Source organism: Pseudonaja textilis, chromosome 1, assembly GCF_049901715.1.
Source record: "Pseudonaja textilis isolate UNSWEBS1 chromosome 1, rPseTex1.2, whole genome shotgun sequence".
NCBI lineage: Eukaryota > Metazoa > Chordata > Lepidosauria > Squamata > Elapidae > Pseudonaja > Pseudonaja textilis.
In genome coordinates this window covers 148,616,003-148,641,691 of record NC_141990.1, presented here as the reverse complement: position 1 = coordinate 148,641,691, position 25,689 = coordinate 148,616,003, and the positions used below count along the sequence as shown (strand labels likewise).

The 25,689-nt window shown below is 40.3% G+C and overlaps 1 protein-coding gene across 5 annotated transcripts in view; it reads right to left on the bottom strand.

Annotated features, from left to right (window-relative positions):
* Window positions 1–5,197: 5,197 nt before the first annotated feature.
* Window positions 5,198–25,689, bottom strand: part of ISM1 (isthmin 1) — a 38,780-nt gene continuing 18,288 nt past the window's right edge. The window contains exons 2-7 of one of the 5 annotated variants that reach the window (XM_087919235.1): window positions 25,203–25,442; window positions 17,812–18,085; window positions 17,114–17,257; window positions 11,511–11,600; window positions 6,534–9,429; window positions 5,198–6,503 (exon numbers count right to left, since the gene is read on the bottom strand). In XM_087919235.1, coding sequence (XP_087775361.1) covers window positions 8,912–9,429; window positions 11,511–11,600; window positions 17,114–17,257; window positions 17,812–18,085; window positions 25,203–25,442 — 1,266 coding nt within the window. In that variant the 3' untranslated portion in view covers window positions 5,198–6,503; window positions 6,534–8,911. The remainder of the gene's footprint in view (window positions 6,504–6,533; window positions 9,430–11,510; window positions 11,601–17,113; window positions 17,258–17,811; window positions 18,086–25,202; window positions 25,443–25,689) is intronic. The other 4 variants (XM_087919229.1, XM_087919242.1, XM_026710361.2 and 1 more) reach the window with 4 other exon arrangements.

The window sequence follows — 25,689 nt, the reverse complement described above, 5'->3', positions numbered from 1 at the left end:
CCTTCACCATTGCTGGCTTCTCGGGAGCTGTAATTGGCAACATCTCTAAGATCACCTCCAGTAGCCCTTCTGATCCAGGAGCCTGATCCTTCCCTGATTCTTTTCAGCAGTTCAGTATTAGCTTCATATAGGGGCTGTTTTGTATGGACATCACTGGAACCTGTGCATTGAAAAATAGCACCAAGCAGTGCCTTTTGGGAAAGAACCATGCAGGACATTAGCACACAGGGCTTTTGCTTCTGATGTTATGTTGTCTGGAAAGTTTTGCAATTGTGCAACTTTCTTTTGGAAGAGCCTTCGATGTTATTACTAGCATTTCAGCCAGGACTATGAATAGAGTGGTTATTTTCTTTCCTTTAAAGGAGGTTCCATCCGGTAGCTGTGCCAGCTTTGTTCTTCTCACGTTCTTGTATATTCTACTCTTTTGTTCCAGATGGCATTCTGCACATTAACGTAAGCTTGCCAAAAAATCATCAGAAGATACTTCTCCTCAGAATGCCAAATAGTTAAGAATGTAGCCCTGGGTCCAGGAATGATTTCATCAGAAGTGATTTTCCAGCCACTCCAAAGCCTTTCATGTCTCTTGTGAAATAGGCTTTCTTCAAGCAAATAAATCCAGGGCCAGATTATTGTCATAAATACTCAGATATTTCTGCAACTTAACGGGGGGCCTCAAATGTTATCAAAGCAGACCATGTGATTTTTATAACTCTTACTGGGTATAAATACTAGAACGATGGTCATGCTGTTTGTTCTCTAACAACAACGACGGTCTTAACACTTTCAAAGTTACAATTGAAAGAAATACTTGAATTATGGGGACCCAAACTGTTTTGCTTAATGCTGAGAATATTTGCCCCCCTCCAAACAAGACGTTCAGTTTAGTTGAACTTTGTTTTTCAGATTTTGGGAGTGTGGGGTTAGGAGAGTTGTAGGCGTAGCATGTGCAAAACCTTTGAAAGGAATAATTAAGTTCATGGATAGATGAGAATCTTACTTGCTAATGAAGGAAATCAGATGAAATTTCAGGAGATCCAGAAAACGTTGGGTAATAAATTCTTGGGTCTGTTTGCTTAGAAAAAGGAGGGTGTACCTGTGGCCTTCCAGATGTCTCAGAACCATACTCGCATCAGTCCTGGCCCGGCAACCTGCTTGGCCAGAACTAACTGCATATACACCAACCATTTGCTACAAATACAACAAAATGCAATACAACCGCGAGAGCACTGAATATAGCCACAAGGCTAAACAACGCAGCGCTCTTCTACTTAACCCCGTAAACGCAGGTGGGCTTCTCTAGATAACATCGTCAACAGTTTACAATCCTTCTTTTCGGCTCTGCTTCAATGATTTTCTGACTTGCATTGGCACAAACCTGGCTGTGCACTTTTTTTTTTTTTGTCTGTGCCTTAATTCAGTCTGGAGAACATCTGCACTCCCTAGAATTGCCAATCAGGTCTGCTGGCATGTCCCTTTCTCTCCGATGGCAGCTCTCTGTGGCCATTATAAGAATTTAAGAAGAACAAGTCAAAAGTAAAACATGAATCTCACCTGTGCATCGTAAGGCAACTCTTAGGAATTACACGGACTCCTTCTATAACTCTGATAAGTGATGATCTAAACCTTCAGGTTCATCATTACCAATGTTAAGCCAACCAGTAGCTGATCAGAAAATCTGGTGAATCATTAGACTTTCCTCACACATGGGTGGGCCAGCAAAATGGTGGATTTACTTTTAATATCATTAAATTGACCAAAGTTTTTCCAGTTTTCATTTCAAGGCCCAGGAACAGGAAGAAACAAAACTGTAGGGAGGGGTTTTGGAGGGGGTGGGGGGAGAGGAACAGGATGCACCAGATAGAAAGGTAGCTAAATGAGGGAAATCATCAGAGGGGGTGGTGGTCTCATACAAAAATTCTTAACAGTAAAAATCACAAATCTTCAAACCACGAGCAACAGGAAATGGGTTTTATCCTTATTGGGATTTGTCATAGATACATAGCTAGAAATTCTTTTGAGGGGTTCAAACTCTCTACCAAGAATAGACCTCGTGGACCATTAAACTTGTCCATTGCAATTCAAATTTTGCCACTTTGATTCAGTCATCCATTCATCCTTTCCCTCCCCTCCTCTCCCTCCTTTTATAGTTATTATTATAAAAACATCCTGAAGTGTAGGACCCAACCCTTGTCTGTACAACCTTTGGGAGCGATTGTGTTTTCATATGTTTGGCAACAACATTACTTGCAAATGGAAATAAGGCGTAGGACCAATACAATTTTTATATAGCAGCAGATGGCATCTATTAATACTTCGACCCAGGAAACACGGCTTTGATCAGGAGGGTAAGAGAATAGTCCCTCTCCTCTATCAATGTCTCCCGTGCTTAGGAAATGGAAGCCTAAGCCCAAATTGCTTGCAAAAGAACTGGCAGGTTAAAAAAGGAAAGAAAGAAGCAACCATTTTCCATTGTTTCCCCTTTCTAGTTCTAGTGCTTGTAAATTATTTCCAGGGACAAAAAGTTCAGTTCAGGGAAACAAAGGAACAAAAACAAGTGTCTTGCCTCATGAAAATAGTTGTGAACTATACAAGTGGTGGGAATCATGTCTCTGTACTTTTTGCTAAAAGGCTGTCTACCATAGAGAACTGTGATCTGTTTAGCCTCCTAGACATTTTTACAGCATTTTCCAGCTCAAGCATATTAATTTCAAGCATGATCAAAGAAAATTTAAAAATTTAATCCCCTTAAGGAAGGTTTTTTTGGCATCACCAAGAACTTGGCTTTGACCTAAATTACAGTTGAGCTATAGCGCAAGTGTATTTGTTTTATTCTAGTAAAGACTTTCAAGACGACACATCAAACTGAGACTGTTTGGAATATAGAGGATCATTTGACTAGGAATACAGACCTTTTATTTGGTTAAGTCCCATTCAGCTTAATCATAAATACGTGCTGAGAAGGATGGACAGACTTTAAAGACTCTTCCCAATGGCTTGGGGATTTCAAAAGTGAGCCATTAGTTCTCTTTTGAAGATGTAAAACCAATGTCAGTAGCATTGATTGGTATGTTTGCTCAAGTTACCCCATTCACAGCAACCAACAATACCTTCCTTACACCCTCCTGTGATGGGCTACAAAGCTAGTCTGACTTCTAAAGTATATGAATTTTTAAAACAACTTTCAGACTCAAAGGGAGATTTTTTTTTCATGCAGTCGTCTCATTTCCATGTTAGCTTGACATTCAAGCAGTTTTGTCAAAAGTGTGCCACTGTTATTCCTTGGATAATAATAACAATAACAACAACAACAACAATAATCAAAAATGAGCATGCGAAACTACTGTGGGACTTCCGAATACAGACTGACAAAATTTTGGAACACAATACTCTGGATATCACGATTGTAGAAAAGAAAAAGTGTGGATCGTGACATTGCCATACCTGGTGACAGCAGAATTGACGAGAAACAACTTGAAAAAGTCACCAGATATCAGGACTTGAGAATCGAACTGCAGAGACTCTGGCACAAACCAGTGCAGGTGGTTCCAGTGGTACTCGGCACACTGGGTGCTGTGTCTAAAGACCTAGGCAAGCACTTAAAAACAATTGGCGCTGACAAGATCACCATTGGTCAGCTGCAGAAGGCCACCTTAGTGGGATCTGCTCGCATAATCCACTGATACATCACGCAGTCCTAAACACTTGGGAAGTGTTCGACTAGTGATTCGTGATACGGAACCCAGGATGGTTATCTCGTTTGTTGTGTATACTGTCATTTTTGTGTATAATAATAATAATAATAATAATAATAATAATAATAATAATAATAATAATAATAATAATAATTGTAGTTGTGGCTACCTTGTGGATTCTCCAAGGACTTCTAACAGTATTGACATCTGTGAGAGAACTGAAGAGTGAATGACTGAAAGTTTTCCTGTCTTTATTTACATATGTGTAGGCACAGACATGGACAAGTAATTACTATGTCAGCCCCTTAATTTTCCTTCTACCTTGTGGGAATAGTAGAATGGAAACTGCCTCAGCAACTTTCCACTGGGGGAAAAAAAAAACAAGAATTATAACCAGATACAAATTCACTTCAATAAACCTTCTTCTTACTCCTTTGGAGATGGGGAGAGTTAATGAGTATACATTTTTCCTCCATGCTGAAAAATACCTTCAGCTTATGTCTTTAGCCAGTTAGTGGGGGGTCAATGCAACAGGCCTTCCTTATCCTACTTTTATCTTCGGTATTAAGGCAACAGAGCTGGTCTAAGGTTATTTGCTCTGCAGTGATTTATGTCTTCAATTTGGTTTTGTCAGTATCTTATTGGTTGTTTTGTTTTGTTTTTGGCCATCACTCAAACAAATAATCTCATTAGGCTGCAGCCTAATTTTCCCAACTGGGTTAGTTAAGGGCACTGCCCTAACCCCTGCCCCACGCTAATCACCTGCAGGCCCAGAAATTTCAGTCAAGATTTCCCTGTCACGTGGCTCATTCCATACATTGGAATCCCTTTAATCTAGAACATTCTGGGCTGTTTTTTTTGTTTTTTAGAAAAAGGAGTAAAGGAGGAGACATTTTTCCATAACTTTCGCATATACCTACATCTGGATCTAACCCGTTGATCTAAGGAACTTGTAACAGCCAAATCCACTGGTCTAACCTGCGGGGATAGAGCAAGGGTGGGTGGGTTAGCAGGCATGGAAGCAGGTAATTTGTCTCTCTCTTTCCTTTCCTGCTTCCCTCTTCCTGACATTCCTTTTCGGGCCTCTGTCTCTCTCAGTTTGTGCTTGCTCGTGTTCGAAGCCGATTGCTTGTGGAGAACTCTTGGAAACAATCCAAGGGCTGTATATAGCTTTAGGACTGTCAGCTGCCCAACCTAGTGTATAGTTTACATGCTAAGTAATCCTGGAAGTCTCCTTGTTTTTCTCCAGACTCCAAGTCTTCCTCCCTTTTCTTCTCGCTATATCATTGCCTGTTTTGGTAATGGGCTGCTCAAAATTCCTACGTGCATCTTGACCTTGACCCATGACAGCGACTGGGAGATTGATACACTGAAAGGCAGATATTTATGGCAAGTGGAAAAATGCACATAGCAGGAGTATGCAATTTGTTGCTGAATGTTTATAAAGGAAATCCACAGTTGGTTCAAAATAGTTAAGTATATAAACTCAGTCATGGCATAGACAATTAAACACCAAGAGACACAGAATTTATTCTGAGCATAAAAATGGCATATGAAAATTTTGAGTTAATGACAAATATGTAAACAAAATCCAGCATATAGGATAAACTCACAATTGACAAGAAAGTGGGGTAAGGGTGGGGTGGTAGATATATCTACTATTTTTTTCTTTTTTTTGGTGCTCAAGAATGAAGTTAAACAATATATTGGAGAAATAAAGAGGAAATAATCTGAGGGAGGAATACAATGACCATCATAAACAAAATCCTGAAAGACCAGGATACTTTTAAAACAATCAAAATAAAGAACACTAAAAAAGCATTTTTTTTAGTGTTAATATATAGTTATGGAGGCTGGATTTTGAGAAGGGCTAAAAGAAAGATGCTTTTGAATTGTGGATTTGAAGATAATTCCTAAAAGTGTCTCTGAATCCAAGATGAAGTTAACATTGACTGTTGGCTGTTCGGGAGGTGAACAGCAAGCAGGGGTTCACACATTTTTGTTGAACTAGACTAAAAAAAAATAGAAAGTTTAAGAGAAGTCAAAGAGGAAGACACAACGCGTAAGGGGAGGTGGATAAAATTGATGAGATTGCAAGAATACCTTTGGAAGAACTCTGTATTACTGTATTAGTCGGAACAGGGAAAACTGAAAGGCAATTGTCAAAACATTTGCCAGGCAAGGCGTGGACCTGACTCGATGGCATATCACTATAACTGCAGTTTCCAGAGAGAGGAGTGAAGCATATTATCCCAGGTAAATCTCCATGAATTGGATACTACTTGATATGATGGGTTTTCTAATGCACTTATGTAACAAAAGATCGTATTACATTTATACACAGGCTCACACTTTATTGCCTAAACCTCCCGGAGTTTGGGGTATGAATTTAATCCTGCAAATTGGAGTAAAGAGTGCAAGCAGACTACATTCTGTTACATTAGTCAATGAGATACTAAAAAAGAAACATCTAGCAAGCTAAAATATTTTTTTCCAAGCGAAATCAGTAACTATGATATTATTTTGAAATATAATCACCAAGGACCACAGATGGAGAAATAGTTTTCTTTTTAAAATGTTCCAGAACTAGTGTGGAAAAAGCAGCAATGATTTTGAAAACATACTGCTACAGGCTGCCAAAGGATTTCTGTCTTGGCAGGTTAAATGCCCTTGGATTTCAAATAAATGAGGTGAAAGATATGCATTAAAATAATGTCCTCCATTTGTCCTCAATGAGTCTTGTTACAGTAGGTAGAAGTAATAGTATGTTACAGAATTTTTATTTTTTATTTTTCCTTCTTTAGCTGTTTGCTATTAAAACACACACACAAACACACAAACACACACACACACACACACACACACACACACAAAGAGTAACATTAAGAGTGAAGCTATTCTTGCATAGATAAAACTTGGCCATGAAGTTACTCTATCAAGACATATTCAGTGGGCTGGTTCTCACAAATTCTGCTGGATTTCTTCACTGGAGCATTTTAAAAGAAACTTTTAGCACTGACTTAATGAGAACACGAACTAATGGATGTTTCAGAATTTCTTCATTTGTAAGTTTGCTTTGGATTGTTATGTAATTTCATTATGGAACGGTCTTGGGTTACCAGAAAGTTTCTAACTTTCAAATTTAACTTTACAAATTCTTATTAACTAAAGATGAATAAATATGTATGCTACAAATGTAATATGCTTAAATTAAGGGATTGACAATCCCCACCCAGAACTGATTAATCTTTTAGAAAGATAAGGATAGTTTCTTTTTTTAAATAACACATTGCATGTATTTGCAATATAATAGAAAAGCAAGGGAGGGCAAGAGGTTTAAAATCAATTCTCTTCCAGAAAGATGTCCTTTCAGGTGTGCTTATACAATTAAACCCTCACAAGAATTCAGGTTTAAATTGTTCCCTGCAATAGATCTCCCTAAACCCCAAGCAGCATGTGTATGGCAGGCTCTGCAGTCAAAGGGGCCTTTTTTAAAAAAATACTAGATCTATGAATGCATCAGAATGCCATTTAAATCCCATTGCCAGCGGTACAATTTGTATCTACTGAACTCAGCTTTGCTGGCCTACATTGCAGTGGCATAGAGAACATGTCTCTGCACTGCTAGCAAAGAGGAATTTAAAGCACCTTTAATAGAGGGGATGATTATCATGTACACAGATCCCAAATCAGAGGATGAACACAGAAACTGTTTATTTGTGAGCAGTTAGGGTGGAGGAAACAAGCCCTATCAGCCATAAAATGACACGTCATCTTTTCACCAAATACTTTTGGAGGCCGAAACCCCTTTGATGCTTTCCCAATTCGCTAGTCAGATTTGCGGTGTACTGCTATTCCAGATCCTTTGGATGTGAACCACAATTTTGTTCCACACTCTGGGGCTTCCTTAAAACCGTTGCTTATGAATGCATCTACCTGCTTCTCAAATAACAGTCTTCTGCCTTCTGCCCTTAAATAGGTCTAAACACATTTGTGTGTGTGGTGTTTATCCATATCTATCTCTAAAGAGATCACTTAATGAACACATTTGTATTTTAAAAAATGTTTTTTTAAAATTTCTGCTGCTCCTTGACTTCGCAATCCTATCTGATAGGCACACATATGCTTTTGGCAGGATAAGGGAGCCCTGTGTCAGGTAGACTGTAGGGGTTTATTAAACTGTCATTGTTTGGACTGAATGGAGAAGAGAGGGGAGGACTTGTTCCTTTCCTTGGCTCCAGGCTCAGAGACAGTATTGTAATGTCAGAGTGGGTAGTTTGACACTGGATCCTCGTTTCCATCACTCCCCCAACCTCTCTGTTGTTTCCAATGTCAGAAAACCACACGGGAAAAAGGTGTGTGGCAGCAGGCTGGCAGGGGCTGAGAATACAAAGGGTCCACGATGCTTTCAGTCCTCATCCTGCCTCTTTACAATCATGAAGCAAAATTACACAGCTCTACAAACACGCCTTCTTCCTCCCAGTGCTTCCAATAGATAGGAACAAAATAATAATAATAATAATACTAGTAGCAGTTAACAGCTACTCCTTTCAGATCTTGGTCCTGCTAATCTCATGCTGTTGTTGGGAGGACTTTGGAATAGTCAAAAGCCTCTAATGTCAAGATGCTCCAGCCCAGGATTTCTCTGAAAGTCAGCCACAAGTTTCGGCCTTTTGATGCAAAGCAAAGGCATAATTTGACTTGGAGTTAACTTTCATCACATCTGCAATGAATCCGGTCACTATTTTCTTAAGTGAGCCAAAACATTCTCCTCAAATGCATTCCTAAAAACCCCATTTCAATACTAAGAGGTAATTTCAATATATATGCTGATCTTTCTAATAGCAAGCATTTATTCTGAATGGCTGAGGCATTGAGAAGCAATGTTCATGTGAAATCCAACGATACTCACTTTTAACTACAGGTAATGTAGTCTCTATGGGAGTATATGAGCGTAAATTCATCTGAATGGAGTATCACTTTATAAAGGTTTGTTGAGACACTCTCATGTCTGTGTACAAAGGTGAGGGGGACTATATGCCATATCTACATGTAAACATAAATAAAATACTTTAGAAAAAATGTATATTTTGTACAACTATGTACAGAAAGTGGGGAGACAAACCCCATTTTCAAAAGTTCATTCACTGGAGTGTCCTCTTCACCGCCACTCATCTTTCTGAAGTTTTCAAAGAAATCGGCTCCTCCCACGCTCGTTTTCAGTACTCTCTTGCTTCCTGAAATTGTTTGTAATAGTCCTCGTCCGAAGGATTTTCTGTACATTTCTGACCGTTGTTAGGTGGCCGGGCTTCATTGTACCTACTCCAGTCTCCTTTGCAAACGATCCAGGGCAAAATATCCACTTTGTAATGAAGTTCTGCAGAGAACTCGATGCTGATCAGGTTGGGGGTGCCAGCCCCTTTCCCTCGGGTAATCAGCTGCATGCTGTCGTCATAGCAGCAGTGCTGTGCTGCCAAGGTGGTACTCTGCAAGGACAGCATGGACCGGATGCAGTAGCGGGCACTGGGCTTATAGATCTCCAGTTTTTCTTTCGGCCCGCTTGCATCTTTCCAGCGAAAGTTCTTCCTTTTCAGACGGTCGTAGATCTCTGCAGTGCTATAAGCTACTTCGGTGGGATATGTGCAAGGACAAGCGGGAAGATCGTTGACTACTTTGTGCATGTACTTCTTTAAGAATTCACTTTTGCAACTCATCCACCTTTCACAGCTATCCGTATCTGAAGAAGAGAAAGGAGGACACAAGGAAAAAAAGATCAAACTCCATATTAGCGCATTGTAAGTGTATGATTTACTGATTGGTTTGGAATCTGTTGCCCTCTCGATGTTATTAAACTACAACTCCCAGCACCCAGTGGAGGTGCTAAGGTTATGTGATAACATCGGGAAGACCACCGGTTCTCCTTCTTTGTCTTACTGTATCTCCCAAGTGTCAAAAGACAGGTTTTAATGATGGGTAGCTCTGTTACATTTTAACAAAGAGTTGCTTCACTTTTTAATAAAGTAATGTTTTCCCCCAATTTCTTCACAAGGATTGGATGTTTATCCCTTTAGCACAAGCTTCAAATCAGCACAAAACAATGCTTTTAGCCAAGAGTTATGGCAGCTTTTTTTCTTATTAATTGATTGATCTTTAACTGTTTCTGGTTTTAAAGTCATAAACTGAATTAAATTATTTCATACAAGTATTCTTTATTGCAGAAATAATTGATAAGCTGCCTTATAAGGACCTGGCCCCCAAAGGCTATTTAAAATATTTAAAAGTAAATCAATAAAGTAATATATAAATCCAGATGCTTTCAATATTATTTTCAAAGAACACATTCTTGAGCCTCAAAGCAAATTTTTTTAGAATCAATGTCAGTGACAATTTGTATCTCTGCTATCCTTTCTCCTTGAATGCTTATATTCTCAAGTTTTTATTGCCGCTGCATGTGCAAAATAAAAGTTGGATTTGTCTTTGTCTATTATACACTATCTCTTTTTTACAAAGTAGCTGCATTAAGTCCTAATTATTATTCTCTTTTAACTGATATTAAAATAGCCTCTTATAACTGAAACCAGAAATGAATTGCATTCCTCTTATAATATTTGGTAATTTAGAAAGAAATCTGGCCAAGTCAGGATGTGCTGTTAATGGAATGGTCATGAGTTATGAGGTGGTGAATATGTATCTAAAGTCCAAATATTTTGCAAATTTCAGGGAAATCCTTGGCTTTCGCCTGCACTCCTAAGTGATCCTTTGACTTAATGATGTCTTAACCACTGTGGATAGATCTTATAAAGCTATTTATTAATCAAGAAGACTTCCTGAACTTATTATATTCAGCTGTATTATTCAGATCTTGCCTTTTGTCTTCATCTTGTTATTTAACTTGGAATGCTCATGATACAGCTGGAAACAGTCACTTTTGTTAGAATTTCCACATTGGAAATCACAGATCTGGAAAAGGTTGATGGAGGCTCCAATCAAAACCTAGAAAATATTGGCAGGGTGAGATTTGAGAACGCACTTCATACTAGGGACCCTTTGTATACAGAGCCACTTCCTGTTCACATATACAACTGAGTCTCTAACATACAATCTGAGGTAGGTGTCTTAAATGTAGCACTGCCTGGATGCTTTCAATCACAACTTCTGCCCCCCTCAATCAATGTGTGGTGGTGTAGATTATGACTGTCAAAAGATCCTGAGGGAGTGAACTTGGGCCTACCTATATTCACCTAGGCCAGTGGTGGCTAACCTTTTTGGGCTCCTGTGCCAAAAATTGTGCACGTGCTTGCACGCTCGCACACGCATGCCAGCACCCAGAAGGCAATGCATGCCCCCCACTCCCTTACACATGTGCGCATAATCCCCACCCACCAATACTGCCCCCTTACTTGCACTGCACCTCACAGCTGATTTTTTGGCTGGTTTGAGGCCTTTTTCGGCCTCCCAAAGGCTCGAGGAAGGCTTCTGCAGGCTTTTGCAGGCCGAAAACTAGCCCAGTTTTGTCACTTCCAGTATTTTCGGAAAAATAGGAAGTGATGAAATGGGGCTAGTTTTTGACTTGCAAAGCCTGCAAAAGTCTGCAGAAGCCTTGCTCGAGCCTTTGGGAGGCCGAAAAAGGCCTCAAACCGGCCGAAAATCAGCTGCAAGGTGCGCACATACCCAGTGAGGTAAGTTTGCCTACAGCTTAAGTGCCGGCACAAATGGCTCTGCATGCTACCTGTGGCATGCTTGCCATAGGTTTGCCATCACGGACCTAGGCTAAGTTTAAGCGGGGGAACCGCACCCTTTTTGCTATTATCTGCTTACCAACTTCAAAGAGCTTTGTGGCATTGAATTCTTCACTTCCTGCAAGTAAGCTCACTTCTGTGGCTGCTGTTCTGAATGTGTCCTCAAGACCTGTACAAATTATTTGGAAGAAGGAAAACACAGGCTTGTTTCAAATAGTCCCACTGTACTCAGAGAGAGCAATAGCAGATGCACCACATGCATTTATTTTACAAAAAGAGTATTTATTTAACATTATTTACAGCCTCTGGGAAGGGTACCACAATGTCAAAAGAAAGCCAGCACATTAAAAATCAGACATATGTAATAAACTCATGAACAATGATTGCTTGCCAGTGCACCATAAATCAGTTATAAACTCAGCGTTTGTGTACTCCGATATTCAGAACGGCCTTGAAATGAGTACAAGGTTTTGAAGCGCTTTTCTTTTTGGTATTTTGAAGTCCGCTTTTTTCAGGCATCATTAAAGATTACAACCATTTGGATAAAGACAAAAACTACAAAGTAGTGAAGCTTTTCATTATTGCATGCTTGAAGTGCGAGTGGATGAAGGCTGTGCATTCCAACAGCATTATTAGCAAATCATTATTTAAAAACAGGACGTGCTCTTGATGTTACGGCTTATTAAAACAATGTGACTGAGATGTTTGGCAGGGAAAATATTGGGGATATTCATCTTCAGCTTTAAAGAAACCACCGTTTTATGAGAGGCCTCTTCCCAAGGATGTACAAGTAGAGAAGGTGGTGGAGGAGGCCATTTTGGGATCCACACTCATGGAGGATGCAGACTATCCTCGCTGCCAGTCTTCACAACAACAACAATCCTAGACATAGTAGAAGCTTCATTCCTATTAATTTTAAAGTTTCTTTAAATCAGAGGTCTCCAAACTTGGCAACTTTAAGACTTGTGGACTTCAACTCCAACTTGCTGAAGTCCACAAGTCTTAAAGTTGCCAAGTTTGGGGACCCCTGCTTTAAATGTTTTTAGGTTTCTGTTTTTATCTCAGCGTAAGCCACCCAGAGTCACTTTGGATAGTGAGAGGGGCAGCATATTAAATAAAGAAGAACATACACGGTAGAGAAATAGCATGGAAGGAAGCAAAGGGCATGTCAAGAAGCACCAATCTTATCTCTTCTTTTGCTGCCATTATTCAACTCGTCAGCAACCATAGTAGCAGCCCATGTCCCCTTTATCTTCTCCTTGTTCAGGGATCCAAGGAAGCGAGACAAACCCCTCGTAAGATTCCGGTCTATTTTGTGGCAATGCCAGGGAAGAAACAGCAGTAGGAGTCTTTCTCCTGCTCCTGTGTCTCAACTTTTTCAACATGACGGGCACCGGAGAGGATGCTCTTAGGTTCTTGATCTAGGTAAGCAATGGGCTATTTCCCCTCAGAACACTGTTCCTCAGCTAGGAAAGAGGAACTGAAGTTTGGCTGGTCCAGCCGGAAAATTGGAGGAAGGAGTCACCTTCTTGCTTTACAAGTGTATGCTTTTTTTTTGTCATTGTGTATTTATATTTATATACAATAAATCCTCAGCTTATAAATCCACAAAAAAAATCATGTTGCTAAGCAAGGCAATTGTTAACTGAATTTTGCTAACCACCACTACTTCCTTGAACTCTGAGTAATTTACAATAAACCCAAAATATTAAAATATAGCAAATACTATGATAGATTGGGGGGGGGGGGGAATTCACTTGAGAACTACAGGTAGTTCTTGACTTACAATCACTAGTTTAGTGACAGTTTGAAGTTATAAAGGCGCTGAAAAAAGTGACTTCTGACTGTTTTTCACACTTATGACTCTTGCAGCATCCTCATGGTCACGTGATCATACTTCAAATGCTTGGCAACTCATTCATATTTATGACAGTTGCAGTGTCTCAGGGTCATGGGATCGCCTTTTGTGACCTTCTGACAAGCAAAGTCAATGGGGAAGCCAGATTCACTTTAACAACTGCAGCGATTCGCTTAACAACCATGGGAAAAGAGGTCGTAAAATGAGGCAAAATTCAGTTAACCACTGTCTTGCTCTGCAAAATCAATTTTCAATTGTGTTCGTGAGTGGAGGACTATCTGTAGCCTCAAGGCAACGCTCACACCGTTGACGCCCAAATACAATGCAGAATAGCATATTTCCTGACAGCCAGGAGATTCAGAGGAAATAATGAGTTCCAGAGTAGGTGGGCAGCTCCTGAGAAAGCATGCCAGGGGTTTCCCTTCACCACATACATGCAGGGTGAGAATCATCAATTCATGCTTCCTCCACACAAACACACATGGCTGAGCCAAAACTTGTGAAAGAAGTTGTGTAAGTACTCAAGCTATGGAAGACTATAAAAGGCAGTAATGGTCCTGACAAAGATCGTGTAGGAGGGAAATCAGGACTGTTCCCTTCAGAGGGGTATCAGCAGGTTCTGACCAGTTCTGGAGAACCGGTGGTGGACATTTTGAGTAGTTCGGAGAACCGGCAAATACCCCCTCTGACTGGAGAATATACAGTATCTTTCCCTTGCCACGCCCACCAAGCCACGCCCACAGAACTGGTAGTAAAAAAAATTTGAATCCCACTGCTGGTTCCCTTCCATATTCACATCTGGAACCTGGCTAGAGGAGATCTAGGATTGTCTGTAATTAAAGCCCCAATGACTTCTCCAAAACCGTTCTTCAAACGGAAGGTTGGAGATTGCCTAATCATTGCCTAAAGTGGCTGGATTGAGAGAGAAGATCCTTTCAGAAGGAGGTTCAGCATTGCCTCCTTAAAGATAGATGGCATCCCCCCCTCACCTTCTTCAAAAAGATGTTAATTAACTACCTCTCAAGTCCAATCCCTTGCCCCATCTAGCTGCATGAGTAAGCCAGGTGGAACATGAATTCTTACAGGTGACAGAGTACAAATCCATATCTGCTTTCAAAGATCAAAAACTGCTTGTAGTTCATCTCGCTATTCCCTGCCAGTGTGCTATTGTACCCATCTCTAAGTAAATGAGAATGATTTTATTTGCAAAGAACTTTAATACGTCACATGGGCCTTCAGGAATATCTTCACACTTGTCCCTTCTCCAGGAAGGAATATAATCTTGAACAAAGGTGCCGGATATAAATCTACAAAAAGCAGTAGCAATGAAGAAATGTGCACGACTTCACAATTTTTATATCCATGTTATTCTCGCAAACACGGGAATGCTGCATATTGTGTGATTACATTCACCCTTTGTTTTCTTCCATCTAGGTGTCTTTTCACCTCCTTCATCTCCCGTAGCATCTCACTGAAAACCCTCAGGAATCATGAAGGGAGGGCAATCTTCTCCAGGGGCAATGCTTTTGCTCCTTTCAATTCCAAAAGGGAGCAAGAGGCTGGGCAGAACTGCCCACAAGATAGCTGGGTAAGTCTCCAAGTGCCTCAGAAAACGCAATGGGTCCATCAGTTGCATGGGGCAGACCATCTGGATTGGTCCCCTCACCTTTGCAAGGGTCCAGTATGCTAACAATGGGTGCATACATCAGAAAGGGATCTGACCAGTGGTGGGATTCCAATTTTTTTTACTACCGGTTCTGTGGACATGGCTTGGTGGGTATGGCAGGGGAAAGATACTGTAAAATCCTCATTCCCTCCCCACCCCACCCCACTAACCTGCTTTCCAGCTCCATTCTCCTGCGCAGGGCAACAAAAGAAGACCCAGCCGGTCAGCTGGGACTCAGGAGGCAGAGAATAGATGAGGGGCAGGACTAGTCAGAGGTGGGATTTGCTGGTTCTCCAAACTACTCAAAATTTCCACTACCGGCTCTCCAGAACTGGTCAGAACCTACTGAATACCACCTCTGGATCTGACTACAAAGTACAGATGACAATATCTTGCATTTTCAGATTATTTTGAATCTACCCGTGAAACAAAGACCAAGTCCCATGCATTTATCAGGCTTGAGACGTCTGGGACTGGCCCATGGATAACATGGAAGCCATGAACCCCCTGAGTTCACTCAGATCCCATCCCCCAAGGAACAGGAATTAAAGTCCAAGTACTTCCAATAAGAAGTAGGTAACTTTTAAGGCAGTCAAACCCTGCCCCTACTCAGCGTTCTGCAGTTTAGATTCTTCGCACTGCATTGAGAAATTTGAAGAAACAGCAGAATGATTTCTTCTCATTTCCATGTATCCTTTTCTGCATTCTCCTTCTTGAGTTTGCCTCATGCAAGCCTATTCTTTGAAGCTTTTTAGAGCAACCAAATTATAAATAATATCAGCAACCTGCATTTTCACAAACAGAAATGTGTGAATGTCGTACTTTCTGCCTAACCAAGAGATTAGACTCAACTCTAACTCTACTGCTTGCATTAAATCATAAAACAGCCATAACCATGTTTACCTAGGACAGTTCAAAATTCTGAATGGGGATTAATGGGGCCACCTGAACATTTGCATTTGGTTTGCAGAGAAGCACGCAGCGGGGAAAGTCCCTGCTCTCTTGGTGGAAAGAGAAGCCAGCCAGCAAATCTACCAGAGTTGGAGTCCCCACCCTCCCTTCAAAAGTTGGCCCATCCTGCTATTACCTAATAAGTAAGCAGCATTCTCCTTTGTGAACTGCTGAAAGATCCCCTTTTTAGATGAGTGCGTGCTACTTTCTGGGAAGCTATTGTTCAGTACAGCAAGTGTTACAGTCTGAGTCACAGAGGAGGTTCTCTAATTGCCTTTCAAACAGTGTGATGGGGGTGTGAGAAAGAAGTATTAGAAAGGGAGCACTGCAGTGGCTGAACTCATCAATGGTTACCAGAAGGCTTCTGTCAGAGTTAGGAGCCTAAGACAGCACAAAGGAGGCATGTGATATCTTGATCTCAGCCGCTCTTCCTTGAAAGGCACTGCAGAGTATAACTTTTCTTAGTGCTCTGAAATCTGAATTAATCTTAATATTGATAAAAACTCAATAACGGGACGAACAATTAGAAAAGCCATGAGATTCTTAACTCCAGTACTACTCCATCTAGTGTGTTTTGCAAGAAATGCACTTTTTTCTTGCCAACTATCTGTAGACCATACTGAAAAATGGAAGGTACTTTAATAAAAAGTGTGATTGAAGAGCCTTTTGACCAGTTGTTGGATTCAATTTTTTTTTACTACCGGTTCTGGGGGCATGGCTTGGTGGGTGTGGCAGGGGAAGGATACTGTAAAATCCCCATTCCCTCCCCACCCCACTAATCTGTTTTCCAGCTCCGTTCTCCTGTGCAGGGCAACAAAAGAAGACCCAGCCGATCAGCTCGTACTCAGGAGGCAGAGAATAAATGGAGGTCAGGACTAGTCAGAGGTGGGATTTGCCGGTTCTCTGAATTACTCAAAATTTCCGCTACCGGTTCTCCAGAACTGGTCAGAACCTGCTGAATACCACCTCTGCCTTTGACTTGAGGCAGGGAAATACTTTATGTCATTCCATGCTTTACAAAGATACAAGCAAGGTAATAGTTCCAGATACCTGACCAGCTCCTGCTTGTACTACAAATGATTTGGTCTAGATACACACACACACACACACACACACACACACACACACACACACACGGGGAGGGTGCATATACAGAGCTCATGGCTATGAGCAATTCTGCTCTTTATTTCCTTTCTTTATTTCCTACCTGGGCAGTTTGGTCGGTCACATGTCCTCGATTCAGTGGCTGTGCAGGCGTATCCACAGGTCCTGGTGCGTTTTTGATTGCCACTTCCACAGGTTATACTACAAACTGACCACAGACTCCAGTCTCCTTCTCCCTCTATGTAATCTGAAAGGGAAGAGACGAAAAAAATTAGGAAACACAGAAGGGGCGGGAACAGTCGGGTAAAAATCAGACTCCAAAGAAAGGCAAGTGGATGTGATTCTATCCACCAACATCAAGGCTTCTGTACTGACAATGAACTCGTTTAGAAGCTGTGGAACTTTACAAAGTCAAAATGGTACCACCCAGGCAGAAAAAGGATGGGTTAAGCAGGGTTGTTGGAATTTCTCCAGAAAGAGAAAGACGGGACAATGCTCAAAATCAAAGCAAAACAATTTAAGCTCACAAATTATTAGAAAGGGTTGAAAAACAATTAAAAGTGGGTAGAAAAGGGCATGACTGACTGGAATACGTTTAGTAGAAATCTGCATTGCAACATTTTGCTCCAGGGCTGACTACAACATACATAAATGTCCAACCAGCAGCATGCGCATAGCAACCCAGATTGGGCCTACTTTCAACAGCCAGGCTTTCGTGGTGTTCACTATCAGCGTGCACAAACCTTCTGCCCTTGTTATGTTTTGTCCACACATTTGCCAATGAGGCTTTCGCTCACTCACCATATTCAGGCTGCTCCTTTGATTCAAACATCCGATGACTTGATGGATGCCTCTCCCATCCGCCATTCAAGGGGTTTAGGAAGTTGCTGTCTTCAGTCGTGCTGTCGTATTTGTAATCCTGGTCACCACTACTCATGCGAGTGATGGAAGGCGCGGATCTTTGCCACCAGTTTCTCCAGTTTGGGGATGGGACAGGCCAGCTGGTTTTGCTGCTTTCTCTTTGAAGACCTTTCTCCGATTCAGACTCTGTTCCGTCAACAACCTCTATAGTGACCTGGAAAATTCAAGAGGAAACAGCATTCAGGCCTCAAAGGCTGCCTTCCTTCAGATCAGAAAAACTCTTAATATATTAATTTAATAAATCTTATAAAGCCTAGAAGACAGCTTCAAACTGGTAAGGAATACATTGGAGAAAAAAAAGTCTCAGTGCAAATTGGATGAAAAGTTACAGATGCTAGGACGTGGAACACTTTTACAATTACGTTTGTGATTTGTATAACAACGAAAGAGTTGTATATTTTCTATCAATAACCCCCCTCTGCAATTTGTTATGGTTATTTTAACTTTCTTAAAACTTTCATAACAGATAGGTATGTTCGGAGATTCCCACATAATTACAAAGTGGAAGCATGGCAGAATGAACAGATTAGGAAGAAGAAGGCACAGAACAAGGATATGTATAAGGCAGACAAGAGGAGAGATGAACAAATGAAGACTGGATCCAATGGAAAGTCAAAGGAAATAGGAAATACATCATTAACATTCTTTTTCCATAGACCACTCATTTATAATCGTATTAAAATTTAGATGTTTGGACCACAAGGTAGCTCTGAATTTATTTTGCTTTTTTAAATTATTATTATTTCTGCTGTAAGTCCCAGGTTTATTTATCAACAGACTATTTAGTATTGGTGTATATTTGCACATATTATTATGAATTAAAATGCTGCCTTGGCATTTTTGACAAATTATCTTGAAATACTGTATTATAATCAGTTTCCTAAAACATTCCGAGTGTGATTTCAGCCTCAGTGATGACATTGCTGTTAGGTACTGGGGTGTTACGGGAGAGCAGGCGGGAACATGGGAACACACCTCTGATGTGTAGCATTGGTGTTGTGCTCTGTCCCTCTGAGCAAACTCCAAGCCCCTAGATAGTACACCCCTGGAGGCCTGGGAGTTTGACTGCTCCCAGCGAATGCCTGGTAAGTTAATAATAAGCCAGCACTTATTCAAGACCTTATTGATGAGGAGCAAGCCAACCTGGCATCATCACAGGGACCTGGTAGACTCCAGAAGGGGAAGGGGTCCCTCTCAGACATGTGCCCAGTTTGGTTAGGTTTTTATACCACCTGAGACCCCAGGGCAGAGGAGGTGGGGTGGCAGTGGTCATCTGTCTTGACCCTCAGAGGCCTTCATCCCCAAGTTTCTGCTTGTGAGACACTGTTTCTGAAGCCAGGTTCATGGGATCCATTGGGATTGTTGCTGCTCTATCAGCCTCCCGGGGCTTGGCAATCTCTTTGCCTGAACTGCTGGAGACCATCTCAGCGCTAGTGATGGAGTTTCCCGGACTTACGGTTCTAGGAGACTTCAACCTGCCATCCCTGAGTATGGCTTCAGAAGTGACCCAAGAGGAGGCCATGGGCCTATTCCAGATCATCTTGGCTCCAATTCAGGATATACGCCATATATGATCTTGACAGACCAACAGCAGTGTGATTTGGTAGGGGATCTATCATTCTCCCCCCCTGGATTGTGGTTAGATCCTGCCCTGGTATCTCTGAGATTCTCTCATGGCCCCACCAACATAGGGATGCCGTGCCCATTTGAGCATGCTGCCCCCAGTGACTGATGAACCTGAATAAGTTCCAGAAGGTATATCTTGGAGGCTTTGCTTCATGGTCCTGCCATGAGACTCTGGTCATGTCCAGAAGAAGAGCATTTTCTGCTATAGCTCCTGCCCACCCAAAGTGATAGGCCTTGAGGCCATGACAGTGCCAACTGGCCTGGGGCTCCAATGAGAGTGTGGCGGCTTTGGAGGTGGCTAATGGAGTAGAGAACACCCCACCTCCTCCTTGTACTCGCTTTATTCCTGCCCTCTCCATCCTGGTGAGTTTTATTTTAGGCTTCAATCTGAGTCGGTCATCAGGACCTGAAATTTTGTCTTCTGAACTTTTGGACTCGTGCTGGAATCCACCTTATTCTGACTTTTATTGTTTTATCCAAATATAAAATATAAAGGAAAATGGAAATTGGTGGAAGGAAAAAAAGAGGGGGAAAGAAAATATGGAATATAAAGGAAAAAAGAAAAAAGTGTTGACTTCCAACTCTTTTTAGCACAGTAGAAGATAACATTACAGTCTCAACTTTTTACTTTTACGCATTAGTACATACTAGCCATTCCTATAACAACTAATCTAGCTAATGGGCAAAACCAGAGTCAAAGTTTCATTTTTTTTAATCACCAACACAAAATCTAGAAGTGATTTCCAAATTTTATTTATATACCTCTTTGAATAAAGCAATGAATTTAATCATTCTTGCCTTTTCTTCCTTGCTGTGGAAATAAGATATATTTCTATTTGCATTTCATATCACCATTTATATTAACAAAATTCACTGAATTCTTTGATTCTCTAATATTAAAAGGGAAAAAATACTTTCTCCCCATCTATTTTAAAACACTTTTTTTTCTTTAAAAACATTTCTAAGATCAAAAAGTTATAATACATTTTTAAACTTCCTTTTAACATACATCCCTCCAAGTTATCCTCATATCAAATCACTCCCTCCAAGTCATCCTCATAAAATCATTTTTTCTTCTTGTATACATCATTTTTAAAACTCTAAACTTTTCTTTAAGCTAATATTTTTTTTCTTTAACTTTCTCTTAACATATTTTCAAATACATTTTCAGTAATATTTTACAAGCTTTAAGAATTACTTAAGCATTATATATAATGGGGAAAAATGCATTTTCAGACCCACTTTACATTAATACTTTATTTCAATTCCAAATATCAGACTGATAAAAATCCACCCTAATGCCAATTGACTCATTAAGTTTAAGTCACTCCTTCCAACTTATCTTCATGAAATAAAATCTTTTTCTTCTCTGGAATGTTTATCAAGTAGTTATAAACTTATTTTTTTTCTCAAGGATTTCTCAACCTTGTTAGTGTCCATGAAGAAAAAGTCCCATATTTGTCATTTTGAAAATTGCAGATTTTCTTGGAACTTTTCATTCAATTGTGTTGGGACTTTTATATTTAAACCATCATAATAAAGATTAGCTCCCGACCAAAGTGGTCCCTATTCTTCTACTTGCATTTTTACATGCTTTCGAACTGCTAGTTTGGCAGAAGCTGGGACAAGTAACGGGAGCTCACTCCATTATACGACGCTAGGGATTCGAACTACCGAACTGCTGACCTTTCTGATGGACAAGCTCAGCGTCTTAGCCACTGAGCCACCGTGTCCCCTAGAGTTGGAAATGACTAGCATGTATATGAAAGGGAAACCTTTACCTTTAATAAAGATTGGTGTCAGGTTTATATTCCAAAATTGCAATTGACTCCTCTACATTGACAATGTAGAGGTGGTTTTGTAACTTTGTATACATATTTGCATTGCATTTCTGAAGTAGTTTTTTAAAAAATATCTTCTTAACTCCCACTTTAGTCAAAGAGTAGCTTTTTTGTAAGTTACTGAAGAATTGCTGGCCAATCAGGAATCATAAAAATCGGAAAGTTTTAGCCACCCGTTGCAAAGCAGACCAAGCTACAATAACCAAAAATAATAAACTAGAACCACAAATTTCTACCCTTATATTTCTCCATCATTTAAAAAAAAATATATACTCCCCATTTCCTTATTTTAGCTTACCTTAAGAGCCTTCTTCTTGTTTAACTATGAAGAAATCCCCCAAATGGTACAGATCTTCAAAAAGGAATAACAGGCTGTGACTAAATATAACTTCTCTTAGTTTGATAAAGATTAGTAGTCCTTAAAATGATTAAGAAATGAAAGGCACAACTTATTGTCTGTTTGAAAAATAAATGCCAAAATGGCTGCTTCTTCAACAACGAACTGATTGCAGCCTTCGGCATGCCATGTGCTTCAAAGCATAGCTCCTGGAAGATTTTGTGAGATGATTTTAGGACTCTCCCTAACCCAGGAGAGTCATATACCTTCTATTGGTAAGTTGAAAAAGTGACAACCAGGGTAAAACCCTTCTGGGATCTTTTCCTGGGCATGTTGTTTAGTTGGCCATCTTCACCAGAAATAGGCTGGAGTCCACCTTCAGGGAACTTCTCTCTAGCTCCAGATTGGATCCTGCTACATTATCCTGGGACGCATATGTTCACCTTCATTTGTGAGTTTTATCTTAATTGAATTTTAAAGTTATGATCCTTATTTATTATTTTAATGTTTCATAGTGAATTTCAGTGGAATATCTGTATGCGACCTAGAGTTGCCTCTGGCAAGATGAACAGCATACAAATTTCAATAAATAAATATATAATATACAACTATTTCTATTATCCATAGAATTTTATCTGTACAATCAAACCACTGATCCATCTACTCCAACATTACCAGTACTAGAAGTGACTCTTCCCCAGTCTGCTCAAACTTTGGGAATTATAGACCCACCAATCCAAAGGCATCATATTGGGTAAAATTCCTCAAGCACACTGATGTACCATTGTGTGATGACTCAGGACATGGCACAAAGGCAACACATTTAGTTAATCAGTAAGAGTCCCTTTATTAGCTCCAACTTTGCCCCCAATGTCCTGGTTACCTTCTGGCTGGAGAAAAACGCTCCCATGAACAGAGAATCAAGTCCAAAATGACTACAGAGAATCAAGTCCAAAATGTGGTCAACAAAAACTGTAACTATAAGTCCAATCAAGGCAAAATGAGGTAATTAGTCTGGCAGAGCAGGAGCAAGAATTCCAGACATGAAGGCACAGCAAAACTCAACATGGTTGGAAAGACGCCAAGAACACAGATAAGCAAAGTCAACACAAGATAAAACTCATGTTTGCTCCCAGCAGCTGCTGCATGCAGCCTCTATTTCTTTTAAATTTTCTTCCCAGGTATGACTAATGAAGGGAATCAGGGCCTTTTCCTCCCCTATAAGCTAAGCAACCCACGTTACTCTCTTCTCCGTTCCTCCCTGCATGCCCTAGGATGAAGAGGGGGTGGGCCTGGGTGTTCCTCTGAACTGCCTCTCCCTTGTTCTACCTCTCCCCTGCTCTGCCCAGCCAGACTTTGCCCTTCCCCAGTTTCCTCCATAGCCAATGGAGCCACACTCCCACTCCCTGTCAGCTGTTCATCTTCCTCCTTGGATTCAGACTTAGACAGGAGCATGATACATTGTTTGTATTAACATCACCTTCCTAATTTCCAGTAATACCCTATACATTTTTCACTTCAACTGTATTTCAGTGCAAAAACTGTGCATGTCTATGCATGTTTTTACATGAAATAAAGAAATTTACAGTATATTTACACGTACACAGACATCTGATGAAGAAATTATACCATACAGTGAGATCTACCTCTGCCTAAAGAGGAAACACGTCAAGCATAATTGAAGAAGGGGACTTTAATTCATGAAATCCTACCTCATACTGTGATTTGGTTGGCCTTCAAAGTGCAATAGGTCATATTTGGTTTTGTGGCAAATGGTTATTAGGACTCCCTCTATGAAAGCATGGGAAATAGTTACTGAAAAACTGGAAGAAAGGGAACATTCAGGTCAAGAAATGAAATATCAGATCTAATTTCAGGACCTCCTGGAACTCAGGCGCTATTTAAATAGGCTTGAAAAGCAAAAATGTACATAAAATGACTTGGCAGCCAAGTCCTTTTGCTTACACATGACTTCCGTTTCTTTCTCGGGGAGAAGAAAATGAACCTGTTGCCCGGTGAATAGCCCTTCTATGCCAGCCTGACTGCATGAGTTGGCATGTGTCAAATCAGTGCCCGTTAACAAAAGAGCTTCTCAGAGGGAAAGAAGGGGCAATGCTCCCCAAGGAAATATCTTTAAAAGCACCTCATTTTCAAGAACTTCCTGGGAATTCGTTTACTTGAGTGCAGTGGTGCATTTGGCTGCTGATTTGGCAATCAAATTAAAAAAAGCAGCTGTAGCACAAAAGTAACAGCTGCTCGGGTTACCCTTTCAGATGATTCCGAGGAGCTGAATATTTTGTTACTGAAACAGATGCAGGCAAACAATCAGTAAACAGATAAGCACTATGCTCATTTCCACAGGCAGTAGGTGAATGCAATCCCAGAAAATCTTTCTAAGCAGTGGATGATTGCTATTTTAAAGTGGAAATAGTGAAGCTGCCCTTCCTCAGTATCCAGATGTATTTGGAGTGACAGCTTCCAGAATTCCCATCTGGAATTGCCAATGGGCAAGGCAGGCATAAATAAATACCCATTCACATTGAGCCTAAAATGTGTATAGAGAAGACAGAATAGGAAGAAATGGACTACTTTACATGTATCTACTTGAATACATGTTCTGGACCATCAAAGAGAAGATTGCACAGATATACAGTATTCAGTTCTATTCACAGGCAAACCTTCTATTTTAGAATACTGGAAATATTCTAAGGGATGATACCAGAAGAATTTGCTTGAGGTCTAATGGTGACTCTAAATTTAAGATCCCTGATCTGGCTTACAAAAATTCAGATGACCATGAGACAGCAGCAAAGGATAAAGAAATCTCTTGTTTGTTGCTGCCAATTAATGGTTATCCTATTTTTTTTTAAACCCAGTTATGATAAACTTGAATAAAGATACAAAGTTGGTTTCCAAAGTTGGTCTAAAAGATTCGTTCTGATTTAGTTGTGGTCCAAAATCCTCAGGAGAAGTCAGCCAATTTAAATTAAAATTGAAAGAAACTGTGCCTTTATCTGTATACATTTTACCATTAAAGATGCTGTGGTGAGACTCCGTTAGTGATTAAAAAAAAAATCATTCAAGAGAAAGTCAATCAGTCCCACACTAATTTCCACTTTCCTTTTCTGCTGTTCACATTACGAGACAAGTTTGTATGTAGACTGTTTGATATTTACCAAGGCTAATAATGAGATTTCAAGTCAATTAATAGTCAACAAGGTGCATTATTTAATTTAATACTGATGTCAGCTATACCACAAACCAAAAATACAGGAATTTAACAAAACGTCTACCATTTTGATTTTTTTTTCACATTGTATCCAAATATTTAATAGGATTTATGCAATATTATTTATTTCCTTTATAGTATGAAATGCCCAATTATTAACTTGCTTCCCCTCCCCCCCCTTTGTTCCTGATATTTGAAAGTGTTTTTTTTTTCAAAGAATAAAACAGAAATCCTTTACCTGGATGTTAGGGTTTTGCCCATTGATATCCGCTTTTGAAAAGTCGGGAAAATTTGGAAGATCGAAGAGGAAAGACCTGGGTCCATCTCTTTGCAAGGATGTATGCCCATTCTGCTGCCTGAATCGCTGCTTGGCCAATGACCGGTGTGCTGCTTGGTGACCAGGATAATTCTGTCCATCTTCTGGATCTAATGTGAAGCTGCTTTCAAGAGATGAGAGGCTCTCTGTGCGGAGGATTTCCTAGGAGGACGAAGAAAAAGAGGAAATAAATTCAATTTTTGTAGACCCAAGAAAGATATTAGGCTGGATACAGCGAGGTTTAGCAGAAGTAATTCTGTTGTGGACAGAACTCTGTGGGTAGAGGAAGGCAAAGGGGAAAATGACAAATTGTGTGTGAAAGTTTATATCACAAATGACACACTATGAAGGAGCCCTGCACCATTTGTATGACATCATGACATCTAAGTCATTATCTGGAACTCACTGT